Source organism: Narcine bancroftii, chromosome 2 (genome assembly GCF_036971445.1).
Source record: "Narcine bancroftii isolate sNarBan1 chromosome 2, sNarBan1.hap1, whole genome shotgun sequence".
NCBI lineage: Eukaryota > Metazoa > Chordata > Chondrichthyes > Torpediniformes > Narcinidae > Narcine > Narcine bancroftii.
Window position 1 is genome coordinate 36,966,154 of NC_091470.1, and position 21,019 is coordinate 36,987,172.

Sequence of the window (21,019 nt, forward strand, 5' to 3'; positions counted from 1 at the left end):
ATTTATCCATACCTGTTCTCCCTACTGTAGCTGGGATTGGTTGTATAGTATGATCAGTGAAACATGAAAGCTTGCTGAGGCTTTGATTAATGCTGGAGGATCTCAGCAGGGCTCACAGCATCCAAAGGAGATAAAGCTCTATGACCGATGTTTCAGGCCTGAGCCCTTTTTTAAGTACCTGTGAGACCTGCTGAGCTCCTCCAGCAATTCTGTGTTTTTAGTATAGTATAATCATTTCAGATCTGTATGTCATACACATGATTAGCAAACTCAAATGCAGTAAACAAGGAGGACAATAAAGAGTTTGAGAAAATTGCTCAAATGGCTAGAAACATGGCAGATCAAATATAAAGCAGAGAAATGTGAAATGAATGAGAAGAGTAGTATGAACAAAATAACACAAATTCAAACAGTAAGTTGTGTGTGCATAAAGAAACCCAGGAAAATTTGAGCATCTTGCTGGAATAGCACAAAGTTTACAAATAGAAGTGTAACTCAATGAATTGTGCAAAACCATGACAAGAGGCCAGTGAGGCCTCAGCAGTTTCAACTAACATTATCTCCTGAAACGTGGGGTAGAATTACTAGACTAGTTAATACTTCTTCATTTTGTGCACGTCATTCTTTAATACAGTTGAAAATAGTTCTTAGAGCTTATATGTCTAAAGATAAACTAGCTCACATCTTTCTTAATACGAGATCTACTTGTGATAGGTGCAATACTGAGGAAGCTTCATAAATTTATATGCTTTGGTCATGTCCCACGTTAGAAAAAATATGGAAAGATTTTAAAAACTCTATCAATGAATCCAGTTATTCAATTACAACCTAACCCCTTAACTGCTTTTATTGGAATTACAGATGTAGGTTGTTTATCTACTTCTGCATATCAAGTTGTAGCTTTTCTACACTATTAGCTAGAAGAGCCATTTTATTTAAATAGAAAGACTCTGATTCTCCTACATTATTTCATTGGCTTTCTCATGTTATGCTTTTCTTATAGTGAGAAAAAAAAATCAGAAGTCATACTTTAGCTACAACTACTAAATATGAAGAAACATGGAAACCATTTATTGATTACGTTCATGGGATATAACTTGCGCTATTCTGAGAATTGACTCTTCCTTTCCAGATATAATATAATTCTTATCATTTTTGTTTTCTAAAGGTGTGGACTGGATCTATGTTTTAAACTATTCAACAGATCCTCGAGATAGGCAGCTCAGTTTTTTTTTGTTATTTTATTATTTTTTTTAGTAGATTAGTTGGGTTTTTTTATATGTAATATTAGAATTATTTCTTGATCTCTGTTCACTTTGTTAGGAGAATTATTTCTAATATGTCACATTTTCACTTTTTGGAGTTTATATATGATACTTATACTATGTAGACTTGGACATACCATTTTAATTGAGTTATTTCTAATTTCCATATGCTGTGTCTATTATGAAATGCTAATAAAAGATTGAAAAAGAAAGAAGGCCTCAGCAGAACTACTATGTATAGTTTAGATTAACACATTTCAGGAATCATATCCTGTCCTTGGTGAAGGTGCACAAGAGATTTATTGAGAAGTGTGGGATAAATTTCTTAGCCATCAAGACATTTGATAATTCTCAAAATGATGAATGGTTTTGATAAAAAGGAATGGTTTTTAGTGTACAAGTGTTAATAACAAGAGTATGTAGGGAGACAAACTCAAGACAGACATAGTCTACAAACCCACAGGCTACCTCGACTACACTTCTTCACACCCTGCCTCTGTAAGGATTCCATTCCCTTCTCTCAATTTCTCTGTCTCATCTGATTCCAGGACAAGGTCTTCCATGTCAGATCTTCAGAGATGTCCTCCTTCTTCAAACAACGTGGGTTTCCCTCTACCACCATCAACTCAGCCCTCATGGCTGGATATCCTCCATTATATACACACATCTACCCCTGCTCACAAAAATGACAGGATTCTCCTTGTCCTCACCTATCATCCCACCAGCCTCAACATCCAACATATCATCCTCTGCCATCTATTATGTGATCCCACCACCAGACATATTCCCCTCTCCTCCTTCTGCAGATACTACTCCCTCCATTATTCTCTTACCACCAATCATAACCTTGCCACCTTTCCCTGTGATTGCAGGAGGTGCTCCATTTGCACCTAATCCTCCTACCCTCACCACCATTTGGGGCCCCAAGCAGACTTTCCAAGTGAAGCAACACTTCACTTGTGAATCAGTGTGTCATATGTTGCATTGGGTGCTCCCGTTGTGCTCTTTACATTGGAGAGACTGGACCCAGACTAAGAGATCACTTCATTGCGCACCTCAGCTTTGTCCATCAGGGATCTCTTAGTGGCCATTCATTTAAATTCCCCACCCCATTCCCTTGCTGACTTGTCTGTCCATGATCTCATGCACTGCCAGACAGAGATTACCCAGAAATTAAAGGAACACCTCATATTCCCTGTGTGCACCAAATGTGAATTCTGTCTATAGACAATTATTAATATTAACCTCCGGTTTCTGTTAGCCTCCCCTCCACCCCATCTTTTCCAATGTTTCCTTTTCTCCAGTGCAGTTTCTTTCTCTTCCCTTTTCCCTCTGTCTCCTTTAACAGAGCCAAAAACAGCCTTCCTCCCCCAATCAATTTGTACTTTTCCTCTTGTCACATCCAATGAATAGATTTGTCTGTTGGCCTGTACTCCTTCCCCTGTCGTTCTTCCCTTTACACCAGTCTATCTGTTTTTTGGTCATCCCTTTAGGAAGGGCTCAGACCCAAAGTGTTAGTAATACATCTTTAACTCTTATGAATGCTATGAGACCTGCTGAGTGCTTCCAACATTTCTGTGTTGCTACTTTTTGGACATAAATAGTCCTGCCACCTGAAGCACTGATTCACTTGAATTCCTTCCAACTGAATGCATTGCATTTGATGCTAACAATGAAGAATCCTCTACATTGTTATCACAAAATTCAACTTGAGATATGCAGAACATGTCCATTTTGTCCACAGTAGTGTTTGTGAGCATTTAGATCCTTTCACCTATTCTTTATCCCACTCTGACCATGTTCCATGAACTGGAGACTGTCAGTAACCAGAGTACAAAGCAGGCTCAAAGAACAGCATCTCATTTCCAGTCAAGTCCCTAAAAGTCCTGAGGACTTGACAATGAATTCAACAAACTTCAGACAACTTGGTCTGGGCCAGTTCTGATGAAACATTATTAACTTATTATTTTCTCTCGCAGATGTTTCCCACATTCTTTTGTATTCCATATTTCCACCACATTTCACCATCTCTCCTGTAGTTATTTGTCTCTTCCTATTTCTTCAACCTTCTTTCAAGAGGCACCTGTGCCATTCTGTTTCTCTTTCCTACCCTATCAGAGACATTCCCTTCATTCTTTATACTCTTCCCTTTCTCTGCAACTTAAAAACATCTTAAATGTTTTTTTTTCCACCAGGTCTCATGCAAGGTAATTGAACTGAGACGTCAATGGTTTCTCACTCCAGAGATGGTGACTGACCTGCTTGTTTTTATTTTAGATTATACATTTTTAGATTTTTTGGTTTTCAATTCTATCATTGAGAATTAATGTCTGCAGATAAATGAGGGAACACATGAGAGTTGAGCCTTAAACTACTACCCACTTCACACAACCATATTTTCAAGGTTAGTTGGATCCAATGTATTTCACAGCTGGGAAATGGGTTTTACTTATCTATTAGTAACAGTTCAGAATTTCTATCAGGGAGTCTGGATACAGAACTCTGACTGGAAGTTTAGATGTACTTAATTAATATCTTGAATTCGTTGAGAAATGCCAATTAGAAGATATGTTATTCCAACATTTTGCCTTTGATTTGCTTTTCCTGGTAAGAGAATTATTGAAAGACAATTTAGTATTTTCCAAAGCAATATGAATGTATTATGCTCTTTGTTACCTTTATCTATGGCAGATCCGGTATCAAACTTCCTTGGTCTATAGACAGAATTCACATTTGGATACCTTAACCGTTGAATGAGTTCTGAATCAAAGGCCTGAATACTATGACCAAGGAAGACTTTAGCAATGATCAGTTGACCTAAAAGCAAGATTGTATAAATTTAATTTCAAGAACATGCAGAATAGAATCATTGTTCCTTCTACTCTCTTCCAGCAGACCATATACAATTTGCACTGTGATTATTAAATTATTCAGAAGTCTAATACATTTGTAGACTCCAAGTGTCTAGCTTTGTATTTAAACCCTTTGTGAATATTAGTCAGAACCTGTTGAATGAAAAAAATAGTAGAGCACTTTCATAAACCAATTTGACCAATAGCAAGTCTGGAGCAGAATAGAGTTACGGAAGGATGACTAGAAGTTGTACTTCCTTAGATAACAGCTGTACTCACAGCATTAGTATGTGGACTCAACTTGTAGAATACAGCAATAAACAGAAAAGGAATATCAACAGTGACATTTGGTGACTAAAATCTCTCGAACTCAAGAAAATGAATTTCAGCACAAACAAGGAAATTTGCTCTGTTTGCTATTCATTAAAACCTTTGATTAAATTTCTACCCAATTGGTGCTGTATTATTTGTCCAACAGAAGGTAATACATTTCAAAGGGAATGCAAGCACATCAGAAGAGATTCATCCTAGAAAAGGAGTCTCAGTGGTCCCCTGCAGTGTTCCACCACTAGGTCTGAGTGCCATCAGCTCTGTACAGGCTTTAAATGGCCTGTTAAAAGAGGAAACAGTGATTTATTTTAAAATCCAGTGATCAAGGGGTCTGGCCCAAGATGGTGGCGCCTATGATTGGCAACAGCCACGAGGAGATGCAGACTCCAGGGAAGCGGAGATCTGATGCAGGGTACCAGAAAACAGAGAGACCACCCTCTGTTTGAGAAGTTGAAGCAACCCACTGGATCACTGATGGGCTCCAAGGCTGATGAACACCCAGGTGGTGAGCTGTTGGTGACACAAGGCGAGGTACCCACATAGGATGCTGACAGCTGGCAACTGCATACCAGGCTGCGGACTGCTTGAGACTAGCACCAGACTGGCTGAAGTGGTATTGGAATTGGGATGCGAGAGAATGCTGGAGACTTCCTGATTGTGTCAGAGGTGTGCGCCTGGACCTCAGGTTGCTGATGGTTTAGACTGAAGACTGTACGGTTGTGGAGGCTGCGGGAGGCAAAGCCATAGACATTCAGTGATGCTGGGGGACACTCTTTTGCTTCTCTGTCTCTGACTTTAAGACAAACTGGGCATTTTTTGCTGATAGCATATCTTTGTCAGCTGGACAGTAGACTAAAGGAAATTTTATGTAATATCACATTTTCTATTCTATTACATGACAATAAAATAATCTTAAACTTTAGTTAAACTAGTTCAAAAATTAGTAGATATTGTATCCTATGGTGCTACCACTATGTGTATAGATGTATATATGTGCTGTATGGGCTGGCCCACTCCCTGAACATGTGACTCCTCCCTCCCATATCCCCATAAAGGCTGTTAATCATGATTCTCTGTTTCTTTGTCTGATTGCGGTTGATTGGGAGTACAATTTAATTTTAATTTTAGACCATGGACATGGTAGTACAGATAAATGAAACACTGACCCCAAGGATCTAGAGGCCTCGACTAAATTCGACCAGTTGGTGCACTGCCTCAATGTATTCATGAGGCGCAATGATGTGTGGAGTGAAGAAGACAAGAGGGAAGTGCTCCTTGCTCAAGTCAGCCACTGGGTTTTCCAAGTGATAAGAGACTTTGCTACTTACTCTGAAGCAATGGAGTTCCTGCAGAAGCAGTACCAAGCCCCAACCAACGTCATATACACATGGTTCCTCCTGGGCAGCCGAAAACAAGTGCCGGGTGAGTTGATTAGCTGAATATGTGTTGGCACTGTGGCAGCTGGGGCAAGCCTGCGACTGCTGAGAAGTCTCTTTGGCTGCCCATCTCAAAGGCCTAATACGGGATGCATGTGTGGCCAGGTTCAGCTCTGACTACATCATACAGAGGCTACTAGAAAATGGCGATTGGAGCCTGCAGGAAGTAGTGGCTTGGCTAAATTGCTGGAGACAGTGCAACAAAGTGCTGAAGCATTCTCTTCAGGTAACATAGCCACTGTGTGGGGGACACAGGCACCACCATCTTGGGAAACGGGGTCCCACGTCACTGCTGCAGCTATCAAGTGCCAGAAGTGCTACTTCTGCGGGCATGGGAAGCACACCCGTAAGAGCTGCACAGCTTGAAGTGCTACATACTCCACTTGAAGCAAGAAAGGGCACTACACGAAACTATGTAAGTCCCAACCTTTCCCCAGCAGTGCCACATGCAGCCGACAGCATAGAACCCAGCACCAGCCCAAGTAGTGGTGGTCAAGAGCAGAGAAAAACAATATAAGAGCCTGCAACCTCCGCTACTTGGTCGAAGTCATCAGGGAGTTGACACGCAACTGCCCGATCTGCGCCGTGCAAACCCCAGTTCTACCAGCCGGACAAAACCCACCTTGTCAAAGCCACCTGCCCCTTCAAGGAGCTGAGCGTGGACTTTAAGGGACCCCTCCCATCCACCAAAAGAAATGTGTACTTTCTAAACATTGTGGACGAATACTCCCATTTCCTTTTTGTCAACCTCTGCCCCATATGACCACGGCCACCATCATAAAGGTGCTACATAGCATCTTTGCTCTGTTTGGAAACCCCTGCTATATCCATTGCAACCGGGCATCCTCCTTTATGAGCAAGGAGCTGCGTCAGTGCCTGTTGGCCAAGGGCATAGCCAAGAGCAGGACCATGGGCTATAACACTGGGGGAATGGACAGGTAGAGAGGGAAATTGACACCATTTGGAGGGAAGTTCTCTTAGTCTTAGTCTTTAATCATCTCCCAGTGGCAAAACACCCTCTCTGATGCGCTCCATGCCACCAGGTCCCTTCTCTGTATGGCCATGAATGCAACACCGCATGAAAGGCTCTTTTCCTTCCCCAGGAAGTCGGTATCCAGAACTACACTATCGTCCTAGCTGACGAACCCTGGGCTGGTGCTACTCAGAAGGTACATCAGACACCACAAAACTGACCTTCTGTCAAAAAGGTCCACCTCCTCCACTCCAACCCCCAATTTGCCTATGTGGTATATCAAGATGGTCGACAGGACACCGTCTCCATCTGGGACCTAGCGTGTGCAGGAGACCCCCCTCAACTAATCAGCCAATCCCCTCCCCCAGTAACCCCAACCAACCAGCCTCACTATTGGCACCCAATTTTATGCCCCAAAATCCAAACAACCCAAACAACACCATGGTACCAACACCCCTCAACCACCAGAGGCACTGTCTATTGCACAAGACACTGTCTGGAAAAAAACAGCTGTGTCACAGCAGACCCTTCGACAGTCACAAAGACAGGCGAGACCACCAGAACAGGCTGAACCTGTAAGGAACTTTGGATTTGCAAAGAACACTAAACTACACTACCCGCCGGACTTTGTTTAAAAGGAGGGGTGAATGTGGTGCTACCACTATATGTGGTGTATGGGCTGGCTCACCCCCTGAACCTGTGACTCCTCCCTCCCAGATATCCACATAAAGGCTGTTATGCCCGAATCCCTCCTTCAGTAAATGCCTTGGAACTGGGCCAGCAACATGCAAGCTGTGCTGACACTTTAAGGTGATTGAAGCCTATTAGTCACAATTCTCTGTCTGATTGTGGTTGATTCGTAGTACATGTCCAATTCTGGTAACTTCACTTCAGGGAGAAAGTAAATGTTTTGCAGAGGGTATGGAAGACAATTACAAGACTTGTAAAAGATTGAGAATAGGATAAATGAAAAGATTGTTTCAAAAGATCAGAAACATACTCACTGATTTAAATGATTTCCGAAGGTATCATGAGGAAGAAAACTTTAAACAAATGAGTGAAATCAAACTAAAAAATGGCTGCCATAAGTAAAAACTAGAAGAACAAATGTATAGTAAGAACAGGGGGGAAAAGTATGGTGTGGAACTAACTGCAGGCTGATCGCCAATTCTGCTGTACCAGTCCAGCTGTACCAGTCCATGATTCTAGGATTCATTTTTTGAATGATATAACATGAATAATTATTCTGTTGAAATAGTATTTGTAAATACAAGGAAAAAAATCAAAATGCTATTACACTGGTCTCTTTTACCATATCTGCAAGGTAGTGGGTCAATAAAATTTGTATTCCAGGTTTTTGCTTGTTGCTGCAGATATTCTATTCTGGGCTGTTCACATAAGCTCAGACTGTTGCAGAGAGGAACTGCCTCATCACGACCCAGGAACTGTGAAGATATGCAAAAGTTAAAGACTCGTCAAATTTATTGAGTGGATCATAGAGTTCCTTTTAATATTACCAGTGATCTATTTACTGAGCAGTAACTGCATAAAATTTATCAACATTTTAAAGATGATAAAATTTTAAAAATGTAATGCTTTATTTCTTTCATCTGAATGATTCTCATAACAATAGATTAATTTTATTTTTAGAATTGGTCATTGTTCTTTCAGACAAAAAACATCAAGGAGATTAAGAAAGAAATGGCAATGTGCAAAGCATAATTAAAAAACTGAGTACTGTAACTTAAAATCTCAATTCTTTGCCAGATATTTTACCTGGAAAGTACAAGTGGGTGGATTATCAGCTATCAAACACATTTTCCCTCCAGTCACATTATAAACATAGTAAGTTTGTAAAATACTTGAAGAGGCCAAGAAACAAATAAACAATATCTCAGGGTACTGTAGTAAACAAGAGATGAGATTTTGCAACATTTGTTACTTGGAAGGAATTTTTAAAATCAATAATTTATTTTTGCCAATGAACTATCATGTTATTTTCAATCACTATTTAAAAAACAAAATTACTCATGAAAATAACCCAGAATTTAAATTACCCATAACATATTCTGTTAAATATGTCCAAGGGTGAGACCTTTTAATTTAAATAATTCATTCTCTGTGATAAGGGAAGATCTTGTTTGACAAACTTGTTAGGATTCTTTGAGGATATAGTGGGTGCGGTGGATAGAGGGGAACAGGTTGATGTTGTCTATTTGGATTTCCAGAAAGCGTTTGATAAGGTGCCGCACAAGAGACTTATCAGTAAGTTACAGGAAAGTGGAGTCCGGGGAACTCTATTGGCATGGATCAAAATTGGTTGTCTGACAGGAGGCAGAGAGTCGGGTTAAGTGGGAGTTTTTCAGGTTGGAAGAGAGTGGTAAGTGGGGTGCCGCAGGGGTTGGTGCAAGGCCCACAACTGTTCATCATTTACATTGATGACTTGGAGGAGGGGACAAAATGTGGTGTAGCCAAGTTTGCGGTTTCACCAAATTGAGTGGAAGAGCAAATTGTAATGAGGATGTGGAGAGTCTGCAGAGGGATATAGTTAAGCTGGATGAGTGGGCAAAGGTCTGGCAGATGGAGTACAATGTTAGTAAGTGTGAGGTTATCCACTTTGGCAAGAAAAATAAAAGAGCTGAATATTATTTAAAGGGTGAAAAACTACAGCATGCTGTTATTCAGAGGGACTTGGGAGTGCTTGTGCATGAATCGCAAAAAGTTAGGTTGCAGGTGCAGCAGGTTATTAAGAAGGCAAATGGAATGTTGGCCTTCATTGCTAGAAGAATTGAATTCAGGAGTAGGGAGGTATTGTTGCAACTGTATAAGGTACTGGTGAGACTGCACCTGGAGTACAGTGTCCAGTTCTGGTATCCATATTTGAGGAAGGATATACTGGCTTTGGAGACGGTCCAGAGGAGGTTTACTAGGTTGATCCCTGGGATGAAGGGGCTGACTTATAATGAAAGATTAAATCGTCTCGGATTGTATTCGCTCGAGTTCAGAAGAATGAGAGGAGACCTTATAGAAACATATAGGATTATGAAGGGTATGGATAGGATAGATGTAGGAAGGTTTTTTGAGCTGGCTGGGGAAACTAAAACAAGAGGACACAGTCTTAAGATTCGGGGGAGTAGATTTAGGACAGAGAAGAGGAAAAATAGTTTTTTCCAGAGAGTAGTGAATGTTTGGAATTCTCTATCCAGGGAAGTGGTTGAGGCTGCTTCATTAGACATATTTAAAATTTGGTTAGATAAATTTTTACATGATATGACTACTGCCATATCATTATTACATGCCTCACTTATCTCTCTATTTATTTCCTGTGCCACTAAACTATTGTTATTTGGTGGGCGATAGATAACACCCACCAATAATTTTTTTCCCTTTGTTATTCTTTATCTCTACCCAAATGGACTCAACATTATGCTCTTTAGATCTTATATCATCCCTCACTATTGCCTGGAGTTCATCTTTGATTAAGAGTGCAACTCCACCTCCCTTACCATCCTGTCTATCTCTTTGCACCACCTGATATCCTTGAAAGTTTAATTCCTATTTAGGGTCACCTTGTAGCCATGTTTCTGTGATGGCTACCAAATCATAGGCATGGGTACTGATTTGTGCCTCAAGTTCACTAACCTTATTTCTAATACTGCGGGCATTCAGATAAAGTGCCCTTATGCTCTTTGTCCTTTTAATATCTAGTGACTTCTGTAACCTTTTCTTTTGATTTTTCTGCCCACTATTTTTTTTCTTTTTAATTTTCTTAACACTATCATTGACACGAAAACTCACTGCACCATCTGATTTTTTATTTTCTCCTCCCAACATTACTTTTCCTATTTTACTTTTCCTGGCCATTACTTTATCTTCCCTACCCTTTTCCCTATCACTCTGGTTCCCATACCCCTGCCAAATTAGTTTAAACCTTGCCCCACTGCTGTACCAAACATACTTGCCAAAATGTTGACACCTTTTGGATTTAGGTGCAACCCGTCCTTCTTGTAAAGATCATGCCTTCCCCAAAAGAGATCCCAATGATCCAAGAAGCCAAATCCTTGCCTTATACACCAGCCCCTCAGCCACACGTTCATTTTCCTTATCCTTACATTCTTTTCATCACTTGCATTTGGAACAGGTAGTAAACCCGAGATCACCACCCTAGCGTTCCTGTCTTTCAGCTTTTGTCCCAGCTCACTGTAATCCCTTTTCATTACCTCCTCCCTTTTTTTGTCAATGTCGTTTGTACCCACATGTACCAAGACATCAGGCTGCTCTCCCTCTCCTCTCAGAATATTTTGGACCTGATTTGTGATATCTCGTACCCTTGCACCAGGGAGGCAGCACACCATGCAAGTATACCTATCTGGCTCACAGAACCTCCTGTCTGTACCCCTGACAATGGAGTCCCCAATAACTACTGTTATCACTGTTCAAAATCATACCGGAGTATAGGCCAATTGGGTGAAAATTGGGTAGCATGGACTTGTGGGCTGAAATGACCTGTTACCGTGCTGTATGTCTAAATTTAATTTTAAAAGAGTAAAGAGTGATGCCCATGATGGTGCTGGCTGAGTTCACAACTCTCTATAGTTTTTTATTTCCCTATCCTGTGAATTGATACCTTCATACCAGACAGTGATGCAACCAGTCAGAATGTTCTCCACAGTATACCTGTAGAAATTTGCAAGAGTCTTTGGTGACAAACAAAATCTCCTTAAACTCCTCACAAAGGCTGGCTTGCCTTCTTTGTGCCTGGATCAACATCGCAGCCCTAGGATAGATTTTCAGAGATGTTGACACCCAGGAAGTTCTTAACCCTTTTCACTGCTGACCCCACGATGAGGACTAGTTTGTCTGTTCCAGATTTCTCCCTCCTGAAGTCTACAATCAGCTTCTTGGTTTTTCTAACGTTGAGCACAAGGTTGTTGTGGTGACACAACTTAACTATCTGATCTATCTCCCTCCTGCACACTTCCACATTCCAGCCTATGATTCTGCCAACAACGGTGGTGTCATCGGCAAATTTGTAGATGGCATTTGAACTGTAGACCGTATTCCCCAGAATTTAAAGGAACAGGAAATGATTACTTTAAGATATTGACAACATGAAAAAGGCTGTTTCCTCAACTGCATAATCTAGAATTAGTAGACATTGTTACAGTACAAGGCCTTGACCTTTTAAGATAAAAATAATGACAAATTTCAGGGGTTCATGTTGTAAATACTTACAGTGTTGATAACTGTACGGTCATCGATACTTGTTATTAAATATATTGAAGAATGACTTTTGGGCATAACAAAATGAAGTGTTAACTAAACTGAGCTGGAAAGTGGACATGGGGTAGAGTACCAGCTACAACCATATTGAGTAATGAGGCAGGCTCATGTAGCTGCGTTGTAAAGTCCATCTTCTGTTTCTTACATTCTTAATTTATATTTACTTGGAATATGATATATATTGATTTATAATGTTTATTTTATGTTTGCTTTGGGTTTGCCTTTGTGTTAGAAGTGAGACTGTTCATTAATGGGGAACTGGGCCTGCTCATAATAAAGTTGGGATTAAGACCCAAGCACTCATGACAGTGAGATCATAAACTCATCTGTCGGGTATTTCAGAGTCTCTCCAATGTAGTTCTTGTATTACAAACTTTTCTTTGAAAGTTCCATTGAGCTGCTTTATCACATTTTGAGTGACAAAATTAAATTTGTTTCCTGCATGTTGCCATATCTATTTAGGTGGAACTCAGGTTACAGGAGCAAAGCTATCATTAGTAAAATCCTTGAGTTGGCCACTAACATTTTTGGTTTACTGTAGTGTCATAAATGTAGACTGTCTGAAAATGAGGGCATCAAAACCATTGTTAAGATTCTAGGCTTGATGTATTGTGCACATTAGCTGAGAGCAAAATCGCCTCAGGCTGCTTCTATCTGTGTGTTGATATGTATAACCTATGCCTTGAACTGTACTGTATCCATTTAAATATAAAGGCATGCAGTACTTTAGCTTCTATGATTCTTTATTTGTTTGCGGGATCTGCACCATTTTGCCATTTGCAATGGGTACTGATTTTAGTTCCAAATGATCTCATTTTTATTCTACAATTTTGGCCATATATTAATAACCTACATCATGGTGATTCTTATGGCATCACCCAATTTTGTGTCATTCTCAAATTTGTACATGTAAAATAATCATAAGAGCTAAAAATATTGCTGGCTTTTATCTCTAAAGGACTAGAGTACAAGCTGACAGAGGATAAGCTACAGTGCAGAGCCTAAGTTAGACCATACCTGGAATTCTTATTGCAGTTCTAGGCACCATATAATGAAAATAAATTGATATTTTTGTATTCCTATAATAATATTTGAACTTGGAGTATTAATGTCAAAGAAAAAATACATAAGCTAGATTTCTGACAAAAGGTCAGTAAAGCATCATTTTAAAATGTGCTACTAGGAACCAATATGGAGTCTGGGAGAGTTGGAGAGAGAGTCGGTAGTTATATATCTGCACAGGAGCTGAAATCTGGTCAATAATCAGATGTGGTTGCTTATAGCATGGTGGAGAATGTACAGATAGATAGAAGACTACAGTCAGAAGATCCAGGCCAGGAGAGAAAGAGATCAGGTAACACTGCAAGTGGGATGGGACTGCTCTAGCTTGGCAAAATTGTATCAGGCACACAAAAGTGAATTGTGATTAAAATTTCAGGTAAAATTTATGGAATGGCACAATTTGATAGAAATTGATCATGATAATTGATCATTCCAATACAGAAAAAAATCACTTCTGTGACAGATTATGTTGTGTTTGTATTGTGTATAGGTATGCTTTTCAGAGATAAATTGCGGAAGGTTCTTTAGTGTAGGTCACATAAAACACTTTGAAACAGATCTCATTTACTGGAGCTCTGCTCAAATCAGACAGGGCAGCTCCTGGGGGCCTTTGCAACAACTTCGGTGAGTGTCCAAGAGACTTCACTAATGGATTGTTGTTTTGCAAAGCATCAGATGAAAGAGATTAGAGGAATAGTTCAGAGCCGCAGGCTGTCTTGAGTACAGCTTGCTGTTCTAAGAGGGTCATGTGGTTTTGCAAGCAGAGAGATTAAAACAGGTTTTTTTCTTGGAGAGAGAGAAAATTCAGTTTTGCAGTGCTACTGTCAGCAGGAACAGCTGGGACTGGAATAGGACAAGCTGGAAAGCTTGTGGAAAAACCTCATTTGGAAGACAGGTTGTGAGTGCTTAGTTCAGCCTGGTCAACGCCCTTGTGGTCCATGCAAGAGGAGAGGACTGGCTGCCTAATGTTTCACTTGAAATAAGAGAAACAAAAAGGAACTCTGTGATGACCTGAAAGAAAGACGTTATCATCTCGAAAACACTGATGGGACAAGTTTCTTCGGCAAGACACTGATGTGGCTGATTAAAAGGGATCAGTTTGTGTCCTGGAACAACAAATCTCTCTCTGCAAACTGACAAGAGCCTTCCTGAGTTGGAACCATTTATCTTTCAAACACCAAATCCTGGTGAAATTCATAAATGTTAATTCTGGGAACAGTATAAGAATTGCCTGCAACCAGTGAACTTGGAGGAATGAGAAATGTGATTGGATTATGAATCAAATAACTTTTGTGAACTTACATACACATTTTATACACATGCGCTTAGAATTTGAGGGGGGGGCTAGGTTAGGTTAGTTAAATTAATAGTGATAAGTTAAAGTGTGATTCTGTTTTCATGTTTAAAGAAATTAAAAGCAACTTTTGTTTAAGTAACCATTTGTCTTGATGAATATCAGTTGCTGCTGGATTTTGGGGTCTTCTGGGCTCATAACATTTCCAAAAATGTAACATCGTTAAACAGAGTGCTGTACATCAAATATATTTGGATAATTAATAGAGAACACTCAAAATGATTTTGTTAGAGAACAGAAATTGATATAAAAAGAATAACCACATCAAACCACCATCAAACAGCAGCTGAGAAACAAGCTATTTGGACCAAAAGTCTTCAAGAGAAAACATTTTTGGGGTATAGTTCCTTTAAAACCACGTTTTTTCTCTTCAAATTGTAGTGAACTGAAATTTTATGTCTTATTTAATTCAGTAAAATATCGCATACCTTATATACTTCAGCTTTTCTGAAGCCATCCTCAAGAATATATAGAAGTTCATTCTTTCCAGTAGGTATTTTTGGATCAAATATATAAAACAGGTATTCAAGCATCTTTTTGTAGTTTCTAAATAAAGATATAATTATTAATTAAAGGATAGAATGTGTCTACTCTAAGGACATGATTAACACATAATACACAACAACATGCCAAACATAGTTACACAGTTATTGAATGTTCACTAAATTAGTATTTTAGTTAATACTTCAATTACATCAGGTCATTGCTGGAAGGTAAAAGAGTTTTAGGTATTTTTATAATATTCTCTGTGAAGTTTTCTTTCTTTGTAGTCACCATTTCCACATATTATACCCCAAAACTGCCTGCTATGAATTAATAATGTAAAAAAGATTTTTAAAAAAACAGTAAAAGAGGTGAGAAAAGAGAAAATGAGAATAAGTTAAGCACAACCAGAATATGGCAATAAAAGACAGAAGCAGTAACAAGTAGAAAACAGTTATTAAACATGAAGACTCCAGATGCTGGAGAACTTGAATAAACAAAAGTGCTGGAAGAACTCAGCAGATCATCCATGGAAACAAAGAAGGCAAGTAGAAAATAACAACAGTTAAGACACCATATCAGCAGCTTGTCATCAGCAAAGTCAAAGGAGATCCACTTAGAACACAAGAACATAAGAAATAGGAGCAGGAGTAGGCCATACTGCCCTTCGAGCCTGCTCCGCCATTCAATGTGATCATGGCTGATCTGATGATAGGCTCATCTCCACCTTGATGAAGGGCTCAAGTCCAAAACACTGGTTATATATCTTTATCTTTGCTGTATAAAGTACACTATTTGACCAGCTGAGTTTCTCAGCATTGAGTTTTTGCTTCAACCAAGGTATCTGCAGACTTTTGTTTTACTTCATCTCCATCTACCTGCCTTTTCCTCATATCCCATAATTCCCTTACTCTGTAAAAATCTATTTGTACTTTTCTTAAATACAGGTACTGAGGTCGCCTCCACTGCTTCAATGGGCAGCAAATTCTAGATTCACCACCCACTGGGAAAAGCATTTCCTCCTCATCTCCATCCTAAATCTACTACCCTGAATCTTGAGTTTATGTCCCCTACTTCTGATCTCCCCCATCAATGTAAACAACTTACCTACCTCTATCTTATCTTTCAGAATCTTATGTTTCTATAAGATCCCCTCTCATTCTTCTAAACTCCAATGAGTACAGTCCCAGACACTCAATCTCACTTCCATGAAATGATTGTTATTTGTTCTGTTCTTAAGAAATATTATCATAATTCTGTGAAATTAAGCCATCAGATTATAAAGCCACTAATTAAAATATTCAGATGTGGACAATTTAATTTAAGAATATTGATTATTGATAAAAATGTATCATATGCTTATTTGTATTACAATTATGATGATATATCAAAATTATTTGTTCATCCAGAAAGTTTTAAGATAGTGCAAGTATATGAAAGATGCTATACGAATGCAATTTTTTTCTTAAAAGTCTTACATTGCAATTTGTTGCAATGTCTAAGTTAAAATGACTTCTCAATAATCAACAGATTGGATTACATGTGTAATAAAACTGTTAGGAACATATCATTCAAGTAACTCACTCTGATTTATATGAAGATCCTTCTTTGCATAAAATAGAATGGATTTTTTCCTCATATTTCAGCCTGAGAATTCGATTATGAACTCTGATTATGCGATTTATTTTTAAACCTGTCACTCCAAGCCTTTTGAAATCCCATGCACAAAATCGTGATAACATTACATCATAACAAGAATTGAACCTGTCATAAGAAAGAATAATACATTCATTTATATCCAATTTCTTTGAATGAATCATGGATGAAAGTTTCCTTATGCAGACTATATAACAATAACAAAAACCACGGAGTGCAGACTATTTTAAATCTAAATTTGAAGCATTGGTAAATAATTCTTTTTTAAAAATTTTATTTATAAATCCAAATACATGTGGTGTATATAAAAAAAAGAAAGAATAAAGAAATTTACCCTATATACCCCTCTTCCCCTCTAACCCCTTGCTAAAGAGAAAAAAAGCATCCAAGAGATCCTCAACAGAAGCGTTTATTACTTTAAGGTTTCTTTTACTGTACTGAGAACTTAAGGAGAAAGGGAATGTCAGAGCTTCATTTAAATACTCACACCCACATTTTGTACATATGGGAACTATATATTCCAAAATATATAGTATTTATCTTTTAAATTATAAGTTATTTTCTCAAGTGGTATACAACTCCAAACTTCCATGTGCCATCTTTCTATACTCAAATCTGTATTAGACTTCCAAGTTATGGTGATACATTTTCTTGCTATTGCTAAAGCAATTTGAACAAATTTCTTTTAATACACATTCAATTTAAATTTAAGTTTAACACTTCTAACATCATTCAATAAAAAATAAAATTGAATCCTGTGGGAATTTAATCCCCATTATTTGTTTCAATATATTTCCTATTTCTAAACAAAAAGGTTTAATTTCAGGACACTGCAAAGTAGAATGCAAAAATGTACCAATTTCTTGTCCACATCTAAAGCATAAATCCGGAAAGGCCTCGTTCAATTTTTTAAAACTTTTGAGGTGTCAAATATAACTGATGAATAAAATTGTATTGTATCAGACTGAACCTCACATTTATTGTACTTTTCATACTCAATCCAATCACATTCATAATTTTTTTATTCAAATCTACTTCCCATCTTTGACTAGTGTTAGTGAATAATTCTTCTTGACAATTTAGAAAAGTAAAATCCCCATTTTCTCTAAAAATAATGAGCACCTCAACTGAATAATCTTAAATAAATTATACATGCACAAACCTTGTTCCAGATAATCTATAATTATTTCATAAAAACTATTTTCATTTTGTATTCTACAGCATCCATGAGGTTTCACCAAACATCAGGAACTTGGAAAAATTCTTTTTACATTCATTTTGGCCAACTACTGGGAGAACCTTTTAAAAAAATATCCTTTCTGGTGTTTATTTTTTTGATTGCTAATCTGGACATAAACACTTTTTCAGCCAAATGCAATGAAAACAGTGGGAAAACACAAGTATCACACGTGGAAAAAAATGTCAAAATGTTAAAAGTTCAAAGTTCAAAAACTAATTATTGTCTGAACCAATATTTTATATATAATTGAAAAAAAGTGGCTGAACTATTAATGATAAACAACCAAGCTATACCCAAAAGCTATCTTTAAACAAAAATCAGATGTCAGTAACTAATAAAGGTCAACTGTGTAAATAAACGCAACCTACGGTATTCACAAATACAACATACAAGAGGATATGAAAAACAAGAAAAAAAAGTAGCTTTAAAACAATACAAAAATACACTAATTGGCAGAGTTTAATTCTCAAATGGCTCAGAGATAAAAATTGTTCTTGTGTCTGTTTGCCTGTGATTTAATGGACCTATATCATCTACCCATGGGCAATAGGTCAAACAAATGATGGTGTGGGTGAGTAAAGTCCTTAAGGTTATTAGCTGCCTTCCTGATATCGCAAGATCAAAATAAATCCTCCAAAGAGGACAAGGAGCACCCAATGATCTTCTGGGCTGCATTGATAATCTTCTAAAGATCCCTCTTATCTGCTGCTGTACAGCTGGCACAGCACACATTAATGTAGTAAGTCAGCACACTTTCAATAGAGCAGTGATAGAAGGACACTAATAACTTCTCCTGTATATTGATCTTCCTAAGAATTCTCAGGAAATGGAGACATTGATGTGCCTTCTTGGCTACAGTGGTGGTATTAATAGTCCAAGAAAGATCCTCAGTCAAATACGTTCCAGAAACTTAAACGTCGTGACCATTTCCACACAATCCCATTAATATACAATGGAGCTAGGGCCATACTAGCTCCTGAAATCCATTATGAGCTCTTTCATCTTCAAGTAATTCAATACTAGATTGTTTTCCGAGCACCACACTGAATTATCTGAGACACAGTCAGAGGTATAAAGAGAACTCAATATTACCTCTTCTCCTTCTAGTCAGACTGTGCTTTGGGTTCCCCTTGTCCTTTCTATCCTCCCCCTTCCAGTTTCCATATTCTGCATAACAGCCTCCATAATTTCTGCAACCTTTAATGAGATTCACTACCCAGCACGTCTTTCAGCATTCAGAAAGGTTAATTCCCTCTGCTACTTCCACCAATCATTCTTTTTCTTATGACACTTCCTATTCAACCATGGAGGACAGCCTTAGGAGGTAAAATAGTAATTCACCTGCACTTCTTACAATTTAGGGCATAACATCTGGCATTCAGCGTGTGGTCTCCTTTACTTTGGAAATAAAATCAAAGGCAGTCTGGGCAGATGCTCTGCTCAGTCTGTGAAGGTGTTCTTGAGTTTCCAATCATGTCTTTTTCATTCTTATCTCACATTCTGACCTGTTTGTAGCCTCCTGCACTGTCCTGGATACATGTATGCACTCATCAGTGTTGTGCTGGTGGATAAGCGCTGATGAGTCCAGTGCATCTTCCCTCGGGGTAGAGATAGGGTACCAGGGGTCGTGGTGTGCATAGTGTGTGTTCAAGGTGAGGGGTGTGTGCGGTGATCAGCAGTGATCTCCAGGGCCCCTGAGGGAGCCAAGTCCCTGACACAGTCAGTGTCTTCATGTCTATCACGGTATGCCATGTAGGCATTATTGGGTTTTATTCATTTAAGAACAATGGGACATCCATATTGTTCAAGTGTCCTGCACTGAGGAGGGGGCTGTGGAACAGCCACCTTTATACAGGAGACACAGGTACAAATGGCCGATAGGTGTGCTTGACCAGACAATTGTACATAACAGTGGTTTACCACATGGACGATAGTGGGTAATTTAATTCCCAACCTCTTTGAACATTGTTTCTGAAATCTCCTATGGTCTCTTAATATTGTGTGGTTTTCTGGTTGCTTCATAAATACTCTTTGTATTTACTGAGTTGTTCAGTATTATGTCAGAAGATTTGGGAGACGACACTTACCAATAATCACCCATCGGTTCAGAAACCTGCAAAATGTCCAGAATAACTTTCACCATAGGGTTAGCCAGAAATCTTCTTTTTAATATATGCAGGTAACTTTGACCAGCAGCTGCTAGTTGGAACTAATATGAGCCACTCATAAAATTAAATTGTAATTAAATAGGAGCTAGCACTGGTAATTAATAAGAAGTCAGCATGAATTTTGGGGTGGATAGGTGTAGATTTTTTTTGGAAGTCTTCCAGTGCAGACTTTTGACGATGGAATTTTTTGCTGACGCTGCTGGTAATAATTGTGCAGCTGTCATCTCACACAAAGCGGATTTCCCTTTTACACGGACAGAGCATTCTTGAACTAGGCAAGCATCCTCAGTACTTAAATCACATGAGGAGGAGCAGAAATTTGATTTTTTTTTTGCTTCCCCAACCTGTTTTCAATCATTGTTTATCAGAATTGGGATGTGTATGCTATCAAAGTCTTGAAGAATGATTTTCAAAGACCTAGGTTTTTTTTGGATGGCAGAACTAGCATATTTTCTTGAATTTTAATTTTTACCTGCCAAAAGGCAATAGCAGAATCAGCAATTAAAAAATACTCCCAAGGCCATAACAGAGATAAGCAAATGCATTGGGACTTCCAAATCAATGCCTTACTCCAAGGAAGTGCACCTGCCCCCTACTCTTTCACATTTACATGAATGAAAATTAAGTCAGCTAAACATACATGTTTTATCTATGGTGATAACTTTACAATAGCAGCTCAAGCAACCCAGGTGAATCATAACACAATAGCTGGACTGGTTAGTCTAACTAACTTTCATGCTGCAAATCAACCTCAACCAAAATTAAGTAAATGACAAATCAATCTCATTCATCTGTTTAATACATGGAATAAAAAGCTAAATGTGAACTGCAAAGGGACTGATTCCATTCAGTGCATAAACATCTCGAAGCAATCCCGAACTGCACCTTTTTTTTTAGAAAGAGTCACAATGAGGTGA

The 21,019-nt window shown here is 38.5% G+C and overlaps 1 protein-coding gene across 8 annotated transcripts in view; it reads right to left on the reverse strand.

Annotated features, from left to right (window-relative positions):
- lrrc9 (leucine rich repeat containing 9) overlaps positions 1-21,019 on the reverse strand; it is a 168,586-nt gene that overhangs the window by 105,609 nt on the left and 41,958 nt on the right. For all 8 annotated transcript variants that reach the window (XR_011351144.1, XM_069916304.1, XM_069916303.1 and 5 more), the window contains 4 exons: positions 16,623-16,802; positions 14,984-15,101; positions 8,169-8,301; positions 3,942-4,082 (listed from right to left, as the gene is read on the reverse strand). Coding sequence is in view for 7 of the 8 variants with exons in the window: in XM_069916304.1 (XP_069772405.1) it covers positions 3,942-4,082; positions 8,169-8,301; positions 14,984-15,101; positions 16,623-16,802 (572 nt within the window). In the remaining variant the exon portion in view is untranslated. The remainder of the gene's footprint in view (positions 1-3,941; positions 4,083-8,168; positions 8,302-14,983; positions 15,102-16,622; positions 16,803-21,019) is intronic.